Raw genomic sequence first — 20,867 nt, forward strand, 5'->3', positions numbered from 1 at the left:
TCTCCTGTACTGTACCGACTATACCTACTGTATACAGTCTATATGGACTGTAGAGAATGGACTGCAACAGGAACAAGAGCAGAAGTGGGGAGACTAGTTAAGAGACTGCAGAGTGCAGATGGGGATGATCGTGTGGACTGAGGTGGTGACAGAGGAAATGGAGTGAAATAAAGTGATGGATTCAAAAGAAGTTTAAGGAGGAAGATCTTTATGGAATTAAAAGACCAAAGGAGGATTTAGTAGTAATTTAAGAACAGGTGTAGAGAGGAGGAACTTGAGTTTGTTTAGCCACAGTGAGTTTGCAGTGATTGAGCGCGTCCAAGCAGAGATGTTAAGGCGGCATTTGCCTGTATGGGTCTTATGTGCACAGAGAAAAGATCTGGGCTGCAGAGAAAATTAGAATTGCTTGTGTCATGGGAACTGAGAGGAGCGATCACCCTGAAAGAGAGTAGGGTGAGAAGATTATCTGCAACCAAACTTTTAGAATCTCTAACATTATAAAACTCCGGTCAGGAGTGATGAGTCAGAGAAAACTGAGAGAAAAAAGCGCTTCAGGGATAGATTGGTATTATTAGGATTTTAGGGATTTTCCTACTTTCTTCCAGATTTCCCCAACTAACTGCTAGTTGGTGTGAATACTTTATAAATATTTATAAATATAAATACTTCCACAACTAGAGATAACTGGCACCTGGCTCACTGAGAAAACATTTTGATTCATCAGTCTCATGGAAAGTCTCATAGCAAAAGAGAATGTCAAAAATCCTTTCCATTTTGACTGTGGAGGAATTGGGGGAGCAGGGAAAGGAGTGGGAAAAAGCAAGAGGCCTGTGGATACCCAGAAGGGTAAAAACATTAATCAGTAGTTTGGAGACCAAGAGACATACCTTTTATTTTTTTATTTTTATTTATTTTTTTCTTTTTTGTGAGGAAGATTTCCTCTGAGCTGACATCTGTTGCCAGTCTCCCTCTTTTTTTTTTTTTTGCTGTTTGAGGAAGATTAGCCCTGGGCTAACATCTGTGCCAATCTTCCTCTATCTTTTTGTGTGTGTGTGGGTCACTGCCATGACATGGCTTGATGAGTGGTGTATGTCTGTGCCCGGGATCCGAACCGGCAAACCTGGGCTGCCAAAGTGGAGTGCACCAGACTTAACTACTATGCCATGGGGCTGGCCCCCAGCATACTTGTTAAAATAGCTGTGGAGAGTAATTTTGAGGATCAAGTGCAGTAAGTTAATTTGAGGAAGTTTGCAAATGGTAAGGTGTTAGTTTTTGTCCAAGGTCACGTAGTGAGTGGCTGGTGGAGTCAGGGACTCAGGAATGGGGCTGGATGGGGTGCAGTCATCGCCTTGTGGACACGTCTCCATTTCTCATGTTGGGTGCCTGCTATTGCCCCACTACCTCAGTTTGCTAAACAACCAGCTTGGTGAAGAAAGTAATCATTCTTGGCAAAGGGCATTTCCAGGTGAGAAAAAAGTGCACAACTTAACACTTTTAATGGAGTGTTTTTCATGTATTTTACATCTTCCCAATCTTAGTGAATTTGATCTTTTTATTAATTCCCTGGGATCATCATTGGAACACAGTTATTGTATTATCCTAGAGATGCTGGGAGTTTTTGAAATGGGACAGGACTGTGTGGCGCTTTAGTGAATATTCTAGGATAATTGGGGTTTTTTTCCATCCTTTTCCCTTATAGTCTGTGTTCATTCTCCCTTGTCTCTACGCTTGATGAGACTGCGTCTCACCACATGCTTTCCCCCGTTTTCTTCCCTCTCTCATCTCTTTTAACTCTTACTGCTTTTTAGCTTGTACTTGGGACTTGGCCTTCCTCACTGCCAGGGCCAGTGTGTTCCTTTTCCCTCTTTCTTGGTTAGGGAACACACTGGCTAAAACTTTTTGGATTTGAAAGTGTTTAATTTCTGAGACTGTTTTCTTGAGAAAATGCTAGCGTATGCAAATCCAGCTTCCAAAGCCGAATGAGAGAGAAGTTCTTCTCTACAGAAAAATTCTAATAAATGCAGAAAGAATGATAGAATTAGAAATCAATATATTCCCCTTGTTGAAATAGTAGATGATCAGTTGATACTCAAATGGTGAGAAGTTAATGGGACACTTTAAAATGGAGAGATCAGGCTGACTCCCTGGAATCCGCTGATTATTTGTACCAAATACGACAAGACACAGGGATTGGCAAATTTTTCTGTAAAGGGCTAGGTAGTAAAGGTCTGGGGCTGGGTGGGCCATACAGTCTCTGTAGTTGTCGGGGGAAAGCAGTCACAGACAGTACGTAAGTCAATGAGCCTGACTGTGTTCCGATAAAACTGTACTTACAAAAACAGCAGCGAGTTGCATTTGGCCCATGAACTGTAGTTTGCTCACCTCTAATGTAATAGGAAGTACATGGCACCACCTATGGAGTCGTCTTGTCCAAAAAATTGGACCTGCATCAGGTCAGAGCTCCAGGTCTAATCACAGTTTTCAGGAAATTGAGGGAATGAGACACAAGTTAGATGACATGCAAAATCCAGACTATGAGGCGTTCTATAGGATGAATAATCTGGTTTCTCAAGTAAATCACTGTATGAAAAAGGGAGTGAAAGGGGCTCTTTTGGGGAAAAAAAAGGAATCAGATGTAATATGTGGAGTTTGAATTGCTTGTTGGAGCAAACCAATTGTATAATATATCTTGAAGACAATCAGGGAAATTTGAATATTAGATGATTTTAAGGAATTACTCTTAATTATTTTAGGTGTAATTTTGGCATGGTAGTTACTTCTCAGCAATGAATGCTGAGGTATTTATGGTGAAATGGCATGATGTCTGGGATTTACTTTAAAGTACTCTAGTAAACAATATATGTAGTGGGTAGGTGGAGAATTGATGAAACAATTGGCAAAATGTTGATAATTGTTGAAACTGGATGATAGATATATGAAGGCTTATATTGGTCTCTTTACATTTTGTATGTTTCAAAATTTTCATAAGTTAAAATAAAGTCGAACATACCCCAAAAAGTGAATGTGTCGATGAGGGGGTGGGGTGCATGGAAAAAGAAGGAAGAACCAAATGAAAAAATATTTTTTCATATAGTTGGAGGAATTTTTGTTTTTGTTTTTATTGCTGGTTCTATTTGTTTTCGTAGTCGTACTTCCTTTATTTTCTCAGTGGAAGTTCCTTTTACCACTTCAAAATAGAGTTCTTGTTTTCACATTCTAATTTCAAATAGCAGTCCCAGATTACATGTGCCACTAGCACTCGTTAGGCCATTTAGACTTCGTTTGGAAATAGAAATTGAATTACTTTACTAAACTGCTTTGTGTGTGCATGGATAAAGACCTTGATTGGATCTTTGGTACTAAGTTTGCTAGCCAGTGTGCAAACCTTTTATTTTAAAATTATGAACAGGAAAAAACAGAAAAAGAATACAAAATAACAAGAACTTATATATTTTTAAAATGACTGAAGGAGGATGCAAGTGACACAATTAGTTTGAGATGCAGAGCAGCGAATCAGAACAAATAGCTAATTACAAATCAGTGGAATGTAAAAGTGCATCACAGTAACCCACATTTTTTTTTTTACCAATGGGTTTGCAGCTGACTGTCAGGGTGACTCATTCCTATGCTGGGAGAGTGAGGTAATGCTCTTGTGAGGGGTGATGTCATCTCTCTACCTGAACTGCATGCATATCGCTTCTTGTGGCTCTCAAGGAAAAGCACCATCTGCTTTCACATATGCAGCCTGAAGGACTACAAAGATTGGTGCAAAGGTTAGCAGCCATGTGTATGACTCATAAGCAGCCAATTAGTGAAGAGCAGCTGTTTAAAAGTGAACTTTAGTTTAGTGGTTACCAAGGGGAAGGTGGGTGGGGGGTGGACACAAGGGGCGAATGGGCACATTTATATGGTGACTGACAAATAATGATGTACAATTGAAATTTAACAATGTTGTGCACTATTATGACCTCAATACAAAAAAATTTTTTTAAGTGAACTTTTAAAATTATAATCCAGAAATATGTCATGATGATTCAGTATTGAATCATAATGCTTTTTTGTTGTTTGGGGTTTTGCAAGTTTTCTCATTAGGTTTATGCTGATGAAGATTTGACTTTTAAAATAAGGCAGTTTTTCTCGATATGGGCAATCATATCAAATCATCTTGGTTGTTTAAACCATATTTTATTTTTTCTCTTTTTTTAAAAGATTTTATTTTTCCTTTTTTTCCCCAAAGCCCCCTGGTACATAGTTGTATATTTTTATTTGTGGATCCTTCTAGTTGTGGCATGTGGGATGCCACCTCAGCATGGCTTGATGAGCAGTGCCATGTCCTCACCCAGGATCTGAACTCTCGAAACCCTGGGTTGCCAAAGCAGAGCTCGAGAACTCAACCACTCAGCCACGGGGCCGGCCCCTAAACCATATTTTCTTTTTTTTTTTTGAGGAAAACGAGCCCTGAGCTAACTACTGCCAGCCCTCCTCTTTTTGCTGAGGAAGACTGGCCCTGAGCTAACATCCATGCTCATCTTCCTCTACTTTATATGTGGGACGCCTACCATAACATGGCTTTTGCCAAACGGTGCCATGTCTGCAGCTGGGATCCGAACTGGCGAACCCCGGGCCGCTGAGAAGCGGAACATGCGCACTTAACTGCTGGGGCACCAGGCTTGCCCCACCATATTTTCTTAATTGCAGATGTTTGTTTTACATTTGGAGGCATGTAGATCATCCTTGAAGCAAAGATGAATTTTAGTCCATATCAGTTTGACAGTTTGGGTGGTTTTTTTTTGTTCCCTTAGGAGCCATCATGCTCCCTAACGACGTGCTTTAGGGGAAAAGAGATTATTAATAGAAGACGAACAAGTCAAAATAATTGTTAACTATTTACCACAGACCCACTAACTCCTCTTCCTCTTCCTCCTAGTGATGCACACCTACTTTCCCTGTTTGTACTTAACTAGTACTACTGTTGACAAGACCAGACCACTGAAACACCTTTTTCAACTTTATCATAGCTTGTATTTACTTTTCTAGTAAATAGAATACAGAATGCCTAACATAATATGGAAGGCAGAGAATAGTAAATACTTGATTTTCTAACTGATATGTGACTCAAAGTGTGAGATCATATTGGCTTAATACTATATATTCTCTCAGGGTATGTGTGCTATGACCTAAATCTGTTCTTAATGGCAACTTCAAGTTGGACAGTCTACAAAAGATAAAAAGTTTTGATGTTTTGAAAATAAAATGTTATCTATTGTTATCAAGAAAGATAAGAAAGCAAAGAATGAAATAGTAATGCTAAAACTCTAAGGTGATATGAGGTGGGTTACATACCAATGTCATTTGAAAGTTTATTAAAAAGCAAATGTTTTTTCAATAAAGAATAATAATTGGAGATCTTTAAATACCTTGAATTATGATGAACCTTTGATTTAATGGTATAGCCCTCTGAGTTTAGTTACAGAGCTCCTGCAAGCGTCTTGAGTGCCTTTCTTTTCTTTTTAACCTCTTATTTGGAAATAATTTCAAACTACAAAAAAATTGCACAAATGAAAGTGGCACCAAAAAAAAAACCCCCAAAAACCTAACCCTTAGATATCCAGATTTACCTATCCCAAACCTTGTTTGCTTTATCATTTGAGTGCTTGTGCACTCGCGCACTCTCTCTGTCTCTGTCTCTGTCTCTTTCTCTTTCTCTTTCTTTCTTTCTCTCTCTCTCTCTCTCTCTTCTTTCCTAACCCCTCCTGCACACTTTTTTTTCTTGAAACATTTGAAAATAAATTGACTATTCATCACGGCCCTTTACTCCTAAAGACTTCAGCGTATATTTCCTAATATATTCTTACATAATCACAGTATAGTTATCTACTTCCTAAGTTTATATTGGTACTTTCCCTTCCGTATTCCAGCTTTACCAGTTGATCTGGTAATGTCTTTTATAACATCCTCCACCCCCGGTACAGCGTCTCTAGTGTAGGGTCAGGTAGTACATTGATTTGTCATGATATCCTCTTTTAATCTGAGTTTATCCACAAACTTTGCCTTTTGTGACATTGACATTTTTGAAGAATACAATCTTTCTGTCCTTTTATTTAAAAAGTGAAATTTCTTCATTTTATACTTGTCTGATGTTTCCTTTTGATTAGATTTAGGTTGTGCATTCTTGGCTGGAATACTACATAGGTGACACTGTGGCCTCTCTCAGGGCATCTTGTCTATGGTTAATCAATGTTGTTAATTTTGATCATCCAGTCAAAGTACTGTCTGAGTTCTCCACTATATAGTTACTGGTTTTGTTTTCAAAAAATTTCTTGTAACTAATAAGCAGTCTGTGGGGAAACACTAAGAACATGCAAATATCCTGTTCCTCATCAAAATGTCCACCTAGATTTAACACCATTGCTGATTTTTGCCTGATGCAGTCTTTACTACAATGGTTGCAAAATGCTAATCTTTCCAACTCCAGCTCTCCTTTCATACTGACCGGTAGACACTTAGCATTTTATTTCAGTAATAGCCCTCCCTTCTCCCTCATATATTATTTATTTTATCTATTTGTTATCAGTATGGACTCATGATTTCCTTTTTTTCCAATGCTTTATAATTCAGTACTTAATTGGTACTTAAATTGTTCCCCATTTGGTCAGTGGCAATCTCCCATCTTTTTTGATCACGTCCTTACTTTCGAGAATAAGATGTTAAAGACTCATCTTGTACCTACCATGTCCCACCCCTGGGATCAGCCATTTCTCCCAGGAGCCTTGGTTCCTTTGGTGGAGAAGGGAATTAGATAACAAAATCTGGGCCCTAGCTTTGAGTGTATTACTTTACAGCCGCTGTGTAAACACTGTATCAACATAAATGTAAAAACAGCATACCAGGTAAATATTTCTCAGAAGTACAATAAGCAATTTTTGAGAATGTAATGGTGTCTCAGTTTATAGTTACATTAAAAAGTAAAGTACATTAAGGAATGGGAAGACTTTGATCAGCAAACTGACACTGCCAAAATTTTCTTGGATTTCAAAGCAAAAACATAAGTGATGCTAGCTTGAAGGACAGATAGGATTTCAGTGGGCAGTGTTGGTACAGGAGGGTGTTCCAGGAAGAAGAAATGACATTGACAATGACATAACCGAACAATAAAAATAACATGAAGTATCATGCTTAAGTAATGATGCCTGGTTTCCGCCCATGTGGGGAAAAGTGAAAAACAGGAGGAAAAGGTTGTTTGAGGTCATGTCTAGAGAACTTTGAATGTCAGACTTAGGATTTGGGGTTTTTAATAAGAAGATAATAGAGAGTTGTTGAAGATTTTTGAATAGTGTCATAACAGGCTTAACTCTGAGACTCAGAGATTAATCTAGAAGATACGTAGAGGTTACATTGAGGAAATTTTCAGTAAAGAACTGTAAAGAGGCTATTGTAATAGTTCAAGCAGGAGATAGAAGGATTTGAAGTAGAAAATGAAAGAAAGAAATGGATTAGAATAGTGTTTTTCAACCTGTTCCCCAGAACCCCATGGGAGAGGGCAGAGCTGGGGGAGGGGAGGATGTGTGAGCCAGGCACCAGCTTAGAACTCTTAGCGACTTTATGGGAGTGTTCAAGTAAGTATCCCTTTAAAGATGGGATTCTGCTGCTTAAGGAACAAAGAAGTGCATAGAAAAGAATTTTTTTTAAAAGAGTTAAAACCAACATTTGTTTGGAGTTTTGTTTTTTTTATTTTTAAACTCATGCTTCTTTCATATTCCCTTTTTTTGAAATTTTGAGCCTGGATGATCAGGAAAATAGATGTGTCATTAGCTGAAGTAAGTCAAATTGTATATATTTTTAAATGCCAAAAGATCAGTGTCACAAAGCCATGCACTGATACTCTTTCTCAAGAAACAAGATGTTCTTGGCCAAAACCTTGAGAGTCATCCTGAGCTGTTTTTTTCTTGATCATTCCATACAGGGAATCCGACATGAAATCCTGTTGGCTTTACCTTCCGATTGTATCCCAAATCTAACCACCTTCCGCACCCCCGGTGCTGTCACCCCGATCGATGAGAGCCACCATCATCTGGTGCCTTCCGCTTGCTCTCGCTGCCTCCACCCCTGCCTCTGCAGCCTGTTCGCTCTCACTGTGCTTCCTCAAACACAACGGATATCCTTCCACCTTGGGGCCTTTGCAAAGGCTGTTCCCCAGATATCAGCATGGTTAACTCTCTCACATTGAGATTTTGCTCAAGTGTTAACTGTCTCACTGGGGCCTACCCTGAGCTCCTTGTTAACAGTCCCCTCCCCTCCCACATGCGCATTTTCCAGTCCCCCTTTATCTTGTTCTATTTTTTTCCCTATGGCATTTATCACCTAATATACTCTATAATTATTCATTATGTTGTTTGTCTCCCAACACAAGAGTTTGAGCTCACAAGGGCAGTGATTTTTCTTTTTTTTTTAACTTGTTTTGCTCTCTGGTCTATCTTAAGCAACAGAATAGTATCTGGCACACAGTAGGCCCTCAATAAATATTGTTAAAAGGAGGAAAGACAACTAAGAGCATAAAATCAGTAAGCTTGGATGCTAGGCTTCTAGCTCATAGTAGATTTGAGAAAGTAAAAAAAAAGAAAAGATGGGACACTGCTTGAATCAACCTGTGTTCCTTGGATCTAAGCCTGTGACAGTAATTGGCCTGGATAAAATATGCCTGGAAAGTACTGCATATACTATCCATTCGCTAGAAAGCCATATTGTACTACATTACAATAGTAAATACCGAAAGAACTGCTGTAGTAATGTCTTCTTGAACTCACTTGATCACAGAGCTCTCTTCTGATAACTCACTTTTCATTAGGGGATGGTCTTGGCCCGTGGCAAACAGAGTTTGAGAAAAACCATCCTGGAGTATCACGTGTAGGCCCAGGAGAGATTGACAGTTCTTTTAGGTTGCTTTGGTTGATGAACTGTGCTCAGAAGGAGGCTACAGTACATCAGGCTCAAGGCTCAGCTCTTAGTTACTACTCTTAAAGTTATGATCCTTTTAAAAGTTAACTTTTATTTTAGGTATTTGGGAATAAGATGATCATTCCTTCCCTGGATGGAGACCTCTTCCAGTGGGACCGAGACCGTGAGAGCATGGAAACAGTTCCTTTTACCGTTGAGTCACTTCTTGAATCTTCTTATAAATTTGGAGATGATGTTGTTTTGGTTGGAGGAAAGTCTCTCACTACATATGGACTCAGTGCATATAGTGGAAAGGTGAGTAAAAATGTTGAATTTATTTGGGGAGAAATCAGATTAAATAGGGATAGAAGAAAGAATTTCTTATACTATTACTGGGTGAAATTATAATTTTTCCCCGAGGATGTCATTTGTTTTAACAAAAGACCTGTGAAGTAGAAAGGGGAAAATATTACTAAGAGAAACTAAATTTATCCAAGATAACAGAATAAATAACAGAGCCAGGAATAGCAGGAGGCAGAGAATTAATAAATATGATCTACTGTGTGTTTTTCATACATTATTTTGAAATCTTCACTGTATTACTAGGGGTTACATATTTTTGTCTCCATTTGGACAGATGAGGAGCCCTCCAAAGATTAATAAGAATCTCAATTAGAATAATTGCTCCTACTCATTTATTTATCTAGTTTGATCCTATAGCAAGAGGATCCAAGAGGAAAGTTTGTGTTCATTTTACAGATGAGAAAACTGAGACTTTAAAAGGTTCAGAAACTTCCAAGGTCAGATTTGACTTAGATATGTCTGATGATAAAGTCATGCTCTTAATGACCTAGACTTTCTCCAATATTAACTCTTAGGATAATATAATCCAATTCTAAGATTGGGTCTTGTAATGTAAATTCATTGTTAGGAATAACTAATTAAAAACATCCTTTTTTGAAAGGTAAAAATCTTTTCTTAACTCCTTAACACCTTGATTTTGAATATTTTTTGTATATGGACTTAAGACTAAAACAAGGAAATATAGGAAAATGAGCTCTTGCCCTTGAGGTTTTCAGCGCTTCCTTATCTAAGTGTTAGGCCCATAGCACCTTCTTGCTCTTGCAGATGCTGTTCTGCTTTTTCCACCACCTGTATCTGCCTCATACGGAGGAGGCCTTGCGAGCCTCTGTCTGCTTCAGTATTCTCACCTGTAAAACACGGGGATTGAGCCCAACCATCTAATTCTCTGATTTGATGTGCTGGTACAAAATTCTGATATTCGAGCAGGAATGCTTCTCTTTTTGAGGACTTTAGATCATAGCAAGAGTCTTCCTTTTTCTTTTAATGAAGATCTGCAGGACATCCTTTTAAATACTATAGCTATTAGAAAAGGTTTAAATTTTTAAAAACTAAATACTTCTGTTGTATGGAAACTCTGAGGTTGATTTTTTTTTTTAATTCACCTAGAATTTTATTCATGTTGTTATTGCTAAGCTATCACAACTGGTTATCCATTTCTTCTTGTATATTCCATGGAAATCCTCAAAGACAGACTAAAATTATCTAAATCCTTAAAATTATTCCCTGAAATAAATATTCATTTGTAGTTTTATGGTTCTAAATTACTCCTTTTAGGAGTTGGTAATTTAACTGATACTTCCTAAGACTTGGGTACTTTTTACACATTTTTTAAATAAATTATAGAGATTCTTTTAATGTCTCTGATCTCCTGTAACTTATAATCTTTACTGATTTTGTCTCGGTCTTTTCAGGTGAGGTATATCTGTTCAGCTTTGGGTTGTCGCCGATGGGATAATGATGAAATGGAACAAGAGGACATCCTGCTTCTGCAGCGCACCCAGAAAACCGTTCGAGCTGTTGGACCTCGTAGTGGCAATGAGAAGTGTGTATCAAATAATGTCGTGTGTCAGATAATTTAGAAGTATAAGAACACCAAAATTCATTGGATTTTTCTTTGTGGAGATTTTCTGAACTATTTTGTTGCCCTAAAGCATACTACTTTTTAAAGAGAAATCTAGGCCCTAAATTAAAAATGGTCTCATGGTTATTAACAGATCCTGGACTTCTCACCACATGCTTCAGGAGATGGTAACAAGAAGGAGTCCCATGCCATGTCTGCATATTAGTTTAGTCTTAGGTTAATGATGTTTTCATAGCAACCTCACTGATTGAAGTTCTTTGAATGTAGAAAGCTTTTCTGACGAAGCTAATGTGCTTTATTTTAGCGTGTGCCTGTTTGACCCTTAGCTCTCTCTAGTAGGTAGTTTTATAGTTTGACTACCTCAATTTTAAAACAATACTTTAGTCTGTTTTCTTAAAGTGTTACAGTATAATTTATTTGGTCAAATTCTTTTTTGTTTCCTTTTTCAAATAATGAATTCCTCGTGTAATTTTTATGTTTAAATAGGTGATTAAAAAATAAGATTGGATTAGACATGCTGGTCCTAAATCACATGCTTGATTTTTTTCAAACCTAATACTTAAATTTTAAATTGCTCATATAGTAAAAATAATTTTAGATCCCATCTTTGTCTTTTGAAAGTGAACAGACTTTTAGATTTTGTCTGATGGAATATAATTCAGTTTCCTTTCCCGGAAATTATTTTCTCAAATTCGGTTAAGAATGTATTCTTTGTACGTTAACTGGACTGTGACCTTTGATCTGCTGACAACCTGACCTTCTTTATCCTGTTAGGATTTTGTTTCCTTCAGTGTTTGAGTGTTTTCCTGGCTGTTCAGGCACCATAGAAGCAGATGTTCAACTTAGCAGGATCTTGAGTTACCAGAATAGAAGGAGTCTGGGGTCTAAAATCCACGTTCCTTAAGTACATATTTTTTAACAGATGTCAGAATTCTTTAGCCATTTTATATCAAAGTAACAAGAGCTTGTGTTGTCAATAGTTGTGATTTTTCTATATATTAATTATGGTGGAAACATTATCACTGCCACTTTATGGATAAGGACACTGAAACTCAGACAAGGTTAAATGACTTGCCAGGTCTCAGTCAGTAGAGATCTGAGACTGGAGCTGAGGTGGCATGACTTGAAGGTTTGGTATACTGGGTCACGTTGTATTTCAAGGCTGTGTTTTCATATAAATCTAAAATTGAAGCATTCGTCTTGCCTTTTACTTTGATTTTTTGGGACATATTAATTTCTCTGTACTTGAATGAAAATTGCCCAGACCATAATTAAGAGGTAAGGCAGACTGCATGCTGCCTCAGTTTAAGGTGACATGTTTGAGAAAATCACTCTGATTTGGAAATGTGAACATTTCTTAATTTTTAAGAGAAAAATCTATCCCACAGCTGTTGCCATTTCGCAACTCTTAGAACCATTGTTTCTAAAGGGTCAGGACAAAGTTGTGCCCTCTTGTGGCATAAATTGGCAAAGCCCTCCTTTCCTCAAGATTGTGTTGAGTTGTTCTTTTTCTCGTCACAAAATTTTAGTGTTTGCTGCTTCAATCTAGGAGAGTTCTTTATTATTGGGTCCATTTATTTAAATGTGAATTTCTAAAACACACCTTTGTAAATTTAAGGTGGAATTTCAGTGTTGGCCACTTTGAACTTCGGTATATTCCAGACATGGAAACTAGAGCCGGATTTATTGAAAGCACCCTAAAACCCAGTGGAAGCAAAGAAGAGTCTAAAATTATTTCAGATCTGGAAGAACAGGAAACTGCCATGTTGGACACAGTGATAAAGGTCTCAGTTGCTGATTGGAAGGTTATGGCGTTTAGTAAAAAGGGCGGACATCTGGAATGGGAGTACCAGGTACCTAAAACCACTGAGAATTTATAAATATGTTTCTTCCTTTCTCAGTTTGACCAAACACATTGGGGAGAGGGAAATGACTGCCATTTTGGATTCTCAACTTGTTCTCTTTGATTTAAGAAATTTGTGGTTTTACACCCATTAGAATGGCTTTTATGAAAAAGACAAAGGTAAGTGTTGGTGAGGATGTTGGTAAACAGTGTACAACAGTGCATCTTTGTACATTGTTGATGGGAATGTAAATTGGCATAACCATTATGGAAAGAAATATGGAGCTTCCTCAAAAAATTAAAAATAGAACTACCATATGATCCAGCAATCCCACTTCTGGTTATACGTCCAAGGGAAGTTGAATCAGTATCTTGAAGAGATATGTGCACTTCTATGTTCAGTGCAGCATTAGTCACAATAGACGAGATATGGAATCAGTCTAACTGTCCCTCAATGGATGAATGGATAAAGAAAATGTGGTGTGTATGTATGTACAATGGAATATTGTGCAGCCTTCAAAACAGAAGTCCAGGGCCAGCCCAGTAGAGTAGTGGTTAAGTTCAGGGCACTCCGCTTCAGTGGCCTGGGTTCGTGGGTTTGGATCCTGGGCATGGACCTATACCACTCATCAGCCATGCTGTGGCAGCAACCCACATATAAAGTAGAGGAGGATTGGCATGGACGTTAGCTCAGGGCTGGTCTTCCTCAGCAAAAATAAAAAGGAAATCCTGTCATTTGTGACAACAGACAACATGGCTAAACCTGGAGGATATTATGCTAACTAAAATAAGCCAGGCACAAAAAGATAAATACTGCGTGGTCTCACTTATATATAGAATCTAGAACAGTCAAACTCATAGAATCAGAGTAGAATAGTGGCTGCCAGAATATGAGGAGTAGGAGAAATGAGGAGATGTTGGTCATAGGGTACAAAGTTTCAGTTATGTGGGATGAATAAGTTCTGGGAATATAATGTACAGTGTGGTGACTATAGTTAACAATACTATATTATATACTTGAAATTTGCTAAGAGAGTAGATCTTTTTTTAAAAACTTTTTTCTAGCTTTGTTGGGGTATAATTGACAAACACTATGCATCTGAGGTGTGCAACATGATGATCTGGTAAATGTATATACATTGTGAAATGTACTTACCGCACACACACAAAATAACTATGTGAGGTTATGGATATGTTAGCTTGATTGTGCTAATCATTTCACAGTGTATACATATATCAAAGGATCACATTATACACTGTAAATATATACGTTTTTTAACTTGTCAATTATACCTCAATAAAGCTAGAAAAATAAAAATTTAAACAGAAATTTGTGATTTTAAGTGGTATTTTTGGAGTTGGAATACAAACATACTGCTGGAAATTATTTAAATTTAAATATTTTTATGTTTAATTTAATGTTAATAATAATATTTTTTAAAATTTTATTTCAAATTTATTTTCCATTTTTGTTTAGTTTTGTACTCCCATTGCATCTGCCTGGTTGGTTAAGGATGGCAAAGTCATTCCCATCAGTCTTTTTGATGATACGAGTTATACATCTAATAATGAAGTTTTAGAAGATGAAGAAGACATTGTGGAAGCTGCCCGAGGAGCCACAGAGAACAGCGTTTACTTGGGTAAGTAGATGTGTCTTACCTAGTGATAGTACATATCGACGTAGATTTTGTTCTTTCATTGTTCTATCCTACTTCAGCTGTGCCTAGAGTAGTTTTAATTCCTAAATATGTATTCCAGCTTAGATTGCCCTTAAGATTTGTACTTTGGTTTCCATTCCTGCTGTGTTTTTCCATTTATCCAATTCTGAAACTTTTAACTACTATAGTGTATTCTGAGACCTATGTTAGAAAGGCTTAGAAATGTTGCCATTATGTAGCATGGTTTCAAATTAGTTGTATATCCTCAAAATCTAAAACTTTCTTCAGTTGTATTTGCATCTATATCAGGTTACTCCCTCTTAAACATTATGTTTATTTTTCCTATGCATCTCTACAACTTATCTGAGAAATAAAAACGAAATTTTGAAAATCCTCAAACCTGATTTTTCGAACTTGTGTTCGTGGTCAAATAGTCATAATATTCTTTAAGCTCTATCAATGTGCTACGCACCCCTCAATTTCAAGGAAATGCAAGAATTTGAAAGATTAACATGTCACACATGAGTTATGATAGTGTTTAACTGGATTGTTAGCAGTGTCTCTGGAATTACAGGTGTTTAGGTTTCCTTGAGGAGGAAGTTACTTCATCTAAGCTATTAGTTTTTTTAAGAGTACCGTGACTTCTTTTCTCTGAATTTTCCTACTGGAAGGGTTTTCCAGTGGTTACTGAAAAGTATTATTAACTTGCGTGTACCTTCCTATCCTATTTTCATTGAATAACATTTGGGTCACATTTGAGTGCGTCAGGCATTATTTTTCTGTGAAGAGATCTATGTAGCACATGAAGAAATAAAGAGAATTAATCGAATTTTATTAAATCAAAATGAATCTTTTTGGAAAAACTTAATTGGTGCTTGATTTTAAACGGAATCGGCTATGTTCTCGTTGATTCAGGAATGTACAGAGGCCAGCTGTATCTGCAGTCGTCAGTCAGAATTTCAGAAAAGTTTCCCACAAGCCCCAAGGCCTTGGAAAACGTCAATGATGAAAATGCGATTATCCCTTTGCCAACAATCAAATGGAAACCCTTAATTCGTAAGTAAATTACGAACCTTTATAAATATTATTAAAGATGTTTAGAAGCCTAATCAGGACTGTCTTTGCCCTGGTTTTGAATATCGCAGAGATCATGACAATTGTGTACTCTATATTTTCTGTTAAACTAGAAAGGTATTTCAGATGTTAATGAATTTTAATTCTCATTTAGCACATGATTTCATTGAAGCAGCAGTTGCTTTTGTAGAAATCAATGTTAATAAAATGTTTCTCTGTACAACTTAGAAAAAATCTTAACCATTCATTGACCATGCCTAAGAATCATTTAGCTCTTAGCATATTTATATTAAGAATATTCATGAAAAATCATCTGGTTATCATGTCATATTCTTTAGACCCTTAGATGAATAATTAGTAATTCCTTCAGTTATCTTTCTGTACCCTGCGTATTTTTTTAGCACACATGTCATATCATATTTTAATTACTTGTTTAAATTAACTCATCTTTTCTACAAGACTGTGCTTTTCCAGGGAAAGAACCTTGAGCCATTTGTTGACTTGTGTGTTTGAACTGAACTGTGGTTGCATATCTGCTTTTTGAATGAATGAGGTACATGGGTTTTCATTAAAGTTGTATGTTAAGATTTTGCCATTTTCTTTTAGATTCTCCTTCCAGAACTCCTGTCTTGGTAGGGTCTGATGAATTTGACAAATGTCTTAGTAATGATAAGTTTTCTCATGAAGAGTACAGTAATGGAGCACTTTCAATCTTGCAGTATCCATATGGTAAGTGTGATTACGCTTGGCTTGAAAATACTGAGTTTTATTTTATTTATTAATTTGAAATTAATTAATAGAGTTCAGATGAGACGTAATCACTTGGAGGGTGAATATAAAATATCTTAAGAGGCTATATTGTGAATGGTGGCCAAGGGTCTGAGCTCCAAAGTTGGATTGCCAGGGTTCAATGCCCAATTCTGCTGCGTTCTGTACACCTGACTTCCCTGTGTCTCAGTTCCTTTATCTGTAAAATAAGGATAGTAATCCCAATATCTGTTTGTTTCATTGTTGTGAAGTCTAAATGAGGTAATGCATGTATAGTCTTAATTAGCACTGTGCCTGGCAAATAGTGAATGTTCAATAAGCATTAGTTCTTGTTATTAGTTCTCATTTATCAGCCAATCTAATATAGTGTATATAATAGCCTGTATAATGAAGAAAACAAGTGTTTCCTGCAGAGCTACATGAAAATGCTATAAAATAAGGTTATTTTAATTTTGTCCTCAGACAAGGGAAATTAGCCCAAAAGTCAAGAATAGGTGAAACTTGACATGAAATATATTCTTGTGTATTTAATGTGAGGGTGTCTTCAGTTAAGAAAGTCTTTTGATCAGTTAGATATGAAAAAATCCTCAAATCTGCATTAGACAAAAACATAGACTCCTCATCAGTTACCCTAGATGCTAGAACTGGGAGTTTGTTATATAATTTAAATTGATTAAAAAAAACAGAGGGCTCTGAACTGGAAACAGCAGCCTTTATGAGATATGGATCAAAATGCAAGGTAAGAGAGAACTGCGTAATCTGCCCACATGGTGCAAAGTAGAAGACAGAAAAGCCAGGCTGCTCTTCTAGGACAAACTCATTGACAGCCTGAGATAAACCAAAGAGCGTGAGGGAGCCATTTTCTTTTCAGCTTGCTAAGAATGATAATGGTTAAAGTTGGTCTTTTATTGATGCTAAAATGAAAGGAAAGTTTAAAATCCCTGAAGGCAGTTTGGGTACTATCTGATTCTTTCTTGCATTTAAATGATTGGATTATTAATGAGGTAATGAATGAGGTGGCCCTTAAGTTTTTTTCTAGTCTTATTATTCAATATAAAAAAATTTATGATGCTTATGAAATCAAAGAAAATATATTTGTGTAGTAAAAAATAAAAACGTAAATGAGGCTGTCAAAGTGTATTACAGAAGAGATGAAACTTTAAAGAAAGGAATTTGTGTTATAAGTCTTAGGAAAATAGTTTTTAACAACTAAAGGTGGATCTATATGAGTTTATCTTTATTATTATTATTATTGTTATTTATTTTTTGGTGAGGAAGATTTGCCCTGAGCTAACATCCATTGCCAGTCTTCCTCTTTTTTTTGCTTGAGGAAGATTAGCCCTGAGCTAACATCTGTGCCAGTCCACCTCTACTTTGTATGTTGGACGCTGCCACAGCCTGGCTTGACAAGTGGAGTAGGTCCATGTCCAAGATCAGAATCCGGGAACCTGGGCTGCCAAAGCAGAGTATGGGGAACTTCAACCACTCGGCCACAAGGCTGGCCCCCAGTTTATCATTATTTTTTTAAGAAAAGTTTTGAATGTTTGTTTTGCAGATAATGGTTACTATCTACCATACTACAAGAGGGAGAGGAACAAGCGGAGCACTCAGATCACAGTCAGGTTTCTTGACAACCCAAACTACAGCAAGACCATCCGCAAAAAGGATCCGGTTCTCCTCTTGCCCTGGTGGAAAGAAATAGTTGCAACTATTCTGTTTTGTATCATAGCAACAACTTTTATCGTGCGCAGACTTTTCCATCCTCATCCTCACAGGGTAAGACATTTTTTAGGATCTAATTTATTTCAAAGTGTTGGGAGATTAGAAAACTTATTGTGTGTGGTGGGGGCGGGCGGCGAGGGGCACCTTTACTTAAGTTTTACCATAAGATCCTTGTTGCCCATACTCTCATTTCCACCTCCTTACCTCCTCTTCATTATACAACCCATTGCAACCTGGCTTCCATGCCTGTCATTCCACTTCTCTCTTACAAGGGAAATGTTGTATTTTGTATTCTTATAATGCTTCTCTTTTTCTCGATATTGTTTATTTTCCAATGTTATTTTCTGGCCTAAGATTGTTAGCTAACTGCAGTTCAGCTTTGTTGCTGACAGTGATCTTTTTTCCTCACCTTATCAGCAAAGGAAAGAATCTGAAACTCAGTGTCAAACTGAAAATAAATATGACTCTTTAAGTGGAGAAGCTAATGACAGTGGCTCGAATGACGTAAAAAATTCTGGCTACGTATCACGGTAAGAGTCTTATAAAACAAATATGTGTGTTTTAGCTTCTGGTGGCAACTGTTTGAATCAAAGAAATGGTCTCTAAACTAAGATCTTGTTTAAATTTTTTTTTCAAACATCTAGGTAAATAAAACAGACTTAACCCTCAGGTATCTTAAACTTATTCAAGGTGGTATGTACCCTAACAGGAATAGAAATAGAGTGTTAGAGAAGTTTAGAATTTCAGCCACCAGAGGCTGGCCCAGTGGCATAGTGGTTGAGTTCGCTTGCTCTGCTTTGGCAGCCCAGCTTTCACAGGTTCGGAGCCTGGGTGTGGACCTACACACCACTTAATAAGCCATGCTGTGGCAGTGTCCTACATACAAAATAGAGGAAGATTGCCATGGATGTTAGCTTACGGACAATCTTCCTTACCCCTCAAAAAAAAACCAAGAAAAGAATTTCAGCCACCAAATTAAGTTCTTAAACAGATAATTATTGAGGGTCTACCATGTACTGGGCTTTGCATGAATAGTACCAAATAGGAGTTATTGCATTATTAGAGTATATGTAAATCTCCATATGTTACTGAATTGTCAGTTATTTATTTCATCTTTATTCTGTCTAGAATAAGAAGTAGAAAAATGGGGGAAAATATACCAATAGAACAGATCGTTTTTAAAAGCAGAAGAGGGAAGTGGGTTACCTAAAAAGAAGGTAATTCAAACACTTTGAAAGTAAAATAAAAGTAGAGAATTTGTTAGCATTCTGTCAGCTGTTCAGATTTTGATGCTTTGTGGTACAGGAAATGGTGCTGTGGTTAATTTTTCATGTTACTTGGATTATTGCTACTTTTTTCCTTTGTTTTTATATCATACACTCTGATATCATACATGTCAGGGATATGAGGTCAAAGAAAAGATATAGAACCTTATTGCTTAATATCTAGGGTCATGGTTTTATAACAGAAAAGATTGAAAATTACAGCTAAAATGAGTGATATTTTGATTATCTGTGGACTTAATTTATCTAAGATACATTCATACTGTATTATCAAGAATTGAGAATTGACTGTAATCACTTTGTTTTAGCTACTAGTTTTCCAAAGCAAGATTGACTAGGTGACTAACAAATGGTTAGGACTTTCATACCATTTCTAATGATGGTGTGGACTAATACGTCGGTGGCCGGCAACACCAGCAAGCAGTGACAGAGGGACCCGACAGCTCCCCATGGGTAATCCACTCCTGAGGCCATTCGTTGTTCTTTAAACATTTACTCTGAACAGCTATGTGCTGGTCCTGTCCTGGAGGAGCTTAAAGTCTGTGGGGGAAGATAATACTGGGTAACATAAACGTGTAGGAAAAAACCCATGAACTAAGTGACTGACTCTGGGTTGTGATGATTCAAGAGGGTGTCGTAAATGAGGTGGCATTTTAACTGAACCTTAAATTGTGAGTAAGAGTTAGGTAGAGATGAGGGGAGGAGTAGGGTATGGTGAATAAAATTTGTAAGGCTGTTGTGGAGAGAATTCAAATGAAAATTCAAATTCTAAAATTGAATGGCTTAATTTTCTTTTAACTTTATTCAATAAAAAGAATACAGCTGATTGTTTTTAAAATACAGGAGCCCCATAATGATTCCTAATGTTTATTGAGTGCCTGCCATGTTCTAGGCATTATTAAGAGCATGAACTCTGCTTCAATCATAAGTTCTAGTCCCAACTTTGTTGTTTGTCAGTTGGGACCTTAGGCAAGATGATAGTTAGATTTCTAGAGTATATAATCATATATAGGATGTTTTCCTTTTCAGAAGGTACATTCATTTTCATATGGGTGTTTTCTTTAAGATAGGAAGATAATTCAGTTGGCCCTCCAGGAGTAGGCCGTGAATTTCATGGGCTTTTGCAGTTGGGGAGATGGATTTGTACTGAAGTACCTTGACTAGCTATTTTTAGGAATACAGATTATTACTCTTCATTCTCTGTGAAGGTAATTGGCCCTTAGAGGGTTGGATCTGTTGCCTGTCCTCCTTAACTCATGTTCTAACCAGCTGAGCCAACTACTAAATGAATACATGTATGCAAATCATAAAGTAATAAACTTAGCCTTATAAGTGACACCAAAGTGATAATCTAATTCAACTCTCCCCTATGTGGCTGGAAAAATAACTTCCCCAGCATGCATTCATTCATTTATTAATTCATGCATTATTCAACAGATTTGTTAGACCTTGTAGTTGTCACATAAGCCCAGGTGCTAGAAATACAAAGGGAAACAAGAATGCTTTCCTGCATTCACGTGCCCCACAATTCAGTGGCAGTGGGGAGAGAGAGCTGCATACAAATAACTGCAAAATACTGAAATTAAGTTTAAATAGTTGTAAGTGTTATGTGCAAAGTGCTATGAGAACATTAAAACGGG

The 20,867-nt window shown here is 37.0% G+C and overlaps 1 protein-coding gene across 2 annotated transcripts in view; it reads left to right on the forward strand.

Annotated features, from left to right (window-relative positions):
• EIF2AK3 (eukaryotic translation initiation factor 2 alpha kinase 3) overlaps positions 1-20,867 on the forward strand; it is a 68,428-nt gene that overhangs the window by 22,348 nt on the left and 25,213 nt on the right. For both annotated transcript variants that reach the window (XM_046661866.1, XM_046661867.1), the window contains exons 3-10: positions 9,055-9,249; positions 10,710-10,840; positions 12,498-12,732; positions 14,200-14,362; positions 15,296-15,436; positions 16,061-16,183; positions 17,778-17,998; positions 18,362-18,474. In XM_046661866.1, the coding sequence (XP_046517822.1) occupies positions 9,055-9,249; positions 10,710-10,840; positions 12,498-12,732; positions 14,200-14,362; positions 15,296-15,436; positions 16,061-16,183; positions 17,778-17,998; positions 18,362-18,474 (1,322 nt within the window). The remainder of the gene's footprint in view (positions 1-9,054; positions 9,250-10,709; positions 10,841-12,497; positions 12,733-14,199; positions 14,363-15,295; positions 15,437-16,060; positions 16,184-17,777; positions 17,999-18,361; positions 18,475-20,867) is intronic.

This window comes from Equus quagga, chromosome 5 (assembly GCF_021613505.1).
Source record: "Equus quagga isolate Etosha38 chromosome 5, UCLA_HA_Equagga_1.0, whole genome shotgun sequence".
NCBI classification, from domain to species: domain Eukaryota; kingdom Metazoa; phylum Chordata; class Mammalia; order Perissodactyla; family Equidae; genus Equus; species Equus quagga.